At 37.3% G+C, this 3,224-nt stretch overlaps 1 protein-coding gene across 1 annotated transcript in view; it reads left to right on the plus strand.

Annotated features, from left to right (window-relative positions):
- Positions 1 to 3,224, plus strand: part of LOC106882024 (splicing regulatory glutamine/lysine-rich protein 1) — a 42,022-nt gene that overhangs the window by 24,402 nt on the left and 14,396 nt on the right. The window contains exon 2 of the mRNA XM_052978040.1: positions 2,452 to 3,199. Within this exon, the coding sequence (XP_052834000.1) occupies positions 2,639 to 3,199 (561 nt within the window). The 5' untranslated portion in view covers positions 2,452 to 2,638. The remainder of the gene's footprint in view (positions 1 to 2,451; positions 3,200 to 3,224) is intronic.

The following is a 3,224-nucleotide window of genomic DNA, read 5'->3' on the forward strand; positions in this document are numbered from 1 at the left end:
AAGATGTTAGTAAGTAAAAGTGTTTTAAAAAAGATTGTTAAATTTTCAGATTAACACCTGTACGATTTTCACTACAGTGTTAGGGTTAGGGTTTGTTAGGGTTAGGTAGGTAATGATGCGGGTGTTAATCTCAAGATTTACGAAAAGATTTTTTTAAAAACTCACAGTTTATAGTGAATAAATGTTTGTTGATCGTATTTGAGAAAGATGTCTCGATGGTGAAGGACGGTGTTAGAAATGGAAAGTAAACTTACAATTCCCACCAAATTGGAATGAGGTCATTGGTAACCATAGGTACATATATATGTGTGTATTTACGTATGATTGGTAGTGTGTCTGTTTATTTGACTCTCACTCTCCTTCGTTTCTCTGTCTATTTTCTTGGATCGTTCATAAACGTTCATAAGAGAAAGTAGCAACTGAAACGATGTGTAAGAGGAATAGAAATAGTTAATTTTAGAGGGGCAAAGTAATTTAGTATGTAGTTTTAGTATCTGTCATTACAGTGTCGAAATGTGATTGTTTCAGTTTTGATCTTTTTGTATTTGTTGTTGGATTGTTGGTAAAGGTTCATAAGAGAAAGTAGGAGTTGAAAGGATTTGTATTAGAAAGAGGAAATTAGATTTTATTAGGGAGAAAATGTTTACTGCTGTAGTTTTATGGATTTTATTCATTATTAGGAAATTTTTGGAGTAAATAAATGACACAGTGACCTAACAAATTGTATTTAGAATATTAATTGCGATTGTTTAATCCAAGAAATTTGCCTTTTATAGTATAGATACACAGATAAGGAAATAATTTTATTCTCAAACACAGGATAATGCTAATAATATAGCATGAACAGGATAATCTAGCCATATTTTGCTGAAAAATCTGTCAGCAGCCAGCTGCAAGACTCAAACTCATATCCCTGTGATTACACGTCAAGTGCCTTACCATTAAGCTAAGCTGACCCAACAAATTCCTCTGCAAATGTAGGATATATAAATCTAGCTTTATAAGACACTATTGGAAAGCACTTGACACGTAAACAGGGATGTGAGTTCAAGTCTCATGGCTGGCCGCTGACAGATTTTTCTGCAAAATATAGATAGTTTATCTTGTTTATTCTATATTATTAGCATTATTCTGTGTTTAAGAATAAAATTATTTCCTTATCTGTGTATCTTTCAATACACTTCTAAAGCAAACTTTGTTTACTTTCAATGTAAGTTGAATTTAACGTATGATAGCATCTTTTAAATCTAGATTTATTTATCCTACATTTGAAGAGGAATTTGTCGGGTCAGTTTAGCTTAATGGTAAAGCATTTGATGTGTAATCACAGGGATGTGAGTTCAAGTCTCATGGCTGGCCACCAACAGACTTTTCTGCAAAATATGGATAGTTTATCCTGTTTATGCTATATTATTAGCATTATCCTGCTACATATATTATACATCTAATATAATAAATGTGAAAACTAATTTCTGTGTGTCAGTGTGTCACACTTTGACCCCCCCCCCTCTCTCACTTTTCATTGACACTCCTACTATTGTTCATGTTGGAGTGAGAGTGATAGTAGGCATAGAGACGGTAGTAGATTGACGTTGTGATGGCAATGGGATAATAGTAATAGTACGAGCTGTAGTTCTGATGGAGGCGATGGTGATGGTGATAGTGGTGGTGGTGGTAGCTGAAGCAGTCAGGGGCAACGGTGATAGTAAGCGATGTGAAACACAGAGGTGATGGTGATGGAGGGGAAGGCATAGGTTTGAAACATTAAAGACTTTTTCACTTCCCAAGCATTAAACCAATACATCTGTTTGTTTTCTACACCACCTGTCTTCGTCTTTTGTCTTTTTTTGTGAATTCTCCTTATATATGTATGTGTATATATATATATATAAGAAACAAGAAGAGAAAATAAAGAATGTATAGTGGCTAGCAATCTTTCATGGCGAATGCCAGACAGAGGGGTCTCACCGAGAGCTGGCAAACCAGAAGTCTACACGAGCCTTTGCTGTCTGTTTTGGGATGGTTTCTACAGCTGGATGCCTTTCCTAAGAACAACCACCTCACAGAGTGGACTGAGTGCTTTTTATGTGCTACCAGCTCTGGCGAAGTCTGTTTTGGCATGGTTCTTATGGCTGGATGCCCTTCCAATACCAACCGTTTTACAGAGTGGCATACTTGTATATATTTATAATTAATGCACAATATATGGATTTAACTATTGAATTGATGGATGGGCATAACCATAATATTCTTTGATCTGAAGAGCAAGCCTTCTTTACCTGTATTACTTTATAAATTGTACAATACTACTATATAATTTGTAACATATACACTAATACAAACATTTAAAATAATTTATTATACACTAAAATAAATATATTCATCTCATACTTGCTCTCTTTCTTTATATTTTATATATATATTTTCTTTTTTTTTTTTTTTTTTTTGTAGGTTCTCCAGAATTTCGAAGAAGAATCAAATTTGGCAGCAAATCATTTTGTCCGCCATTTGAAGGACCTTCCAGTTGACAAGTCCACCTATCAACACATACCTGTCCCCTGGTATGTGTGTGTAGTTGTGCTTTTTTGGTAGACTCAATTAACAGAGAACAGCCAGGGGTAGGACATCTCTCTGAAGTATGGTGAATGTAATACCCTGTATCGAAGCACATCAAGAAAACCAGGATGAAGTTGTGATTAGTGTTCAGGGTAGAGTGGGCATTAGACTTCATGGTACAGTGATCAGTGAGGAGGTAGACATAGGGGACAGACAGATCGTGAACAACAGCAACGGAGTCAACTATGGTGAAGGGTCAGATATTTGGAACCAAAGCGTAGAGTTAGATTCCAGGGTGCGGAATGTTGTAAATGATGAAGAGGAAATGACAGAAAGTGTCAGGATGGATGCTGGGGTGGAGTATCTCACTGAAGAAAGGGGTAACCAGGTAGATGTTGAGGGCATGATGAGGGAAAGAGATCGGGTGGATGCTGAGGGTGAGACAAAAGAGAGAGACCGGGTTGATGCTGAGGGTGTGACGAAGGAGAGAGATCGGGTGGATGCTGAGGGTGTAACAAAGGAGAGGGATCGAGTGGATGCTGAGGGTGTGACGAAGGAGAGAGATCAGGTGGATGCTGAGGGTGTGACGAAGGAGAGAGATCGGGTGGATGCTGAAGGTGTGACGAAGGAGAGAGATCGGGTGGATGCTGAGGGTGTGATGAAGGAGA

The sequence above is a fragment of the Octopus bimaculoides genome, chromosome 29 (genome assembly GCF_001194135.2).
Source record: "Octopus bimaculoides isolate UCB-OBI-ISO-001 chromosome 29, ASM119413v2, whole genome shotgun sequence".
Taxonomy (NCBI): domain Eukaryota; kingdom Metazoa; phylum Mollusca; class Cephalopoda; order Octopoda; family Octopodidae; genus Octopus; species Octopus bimaculoides.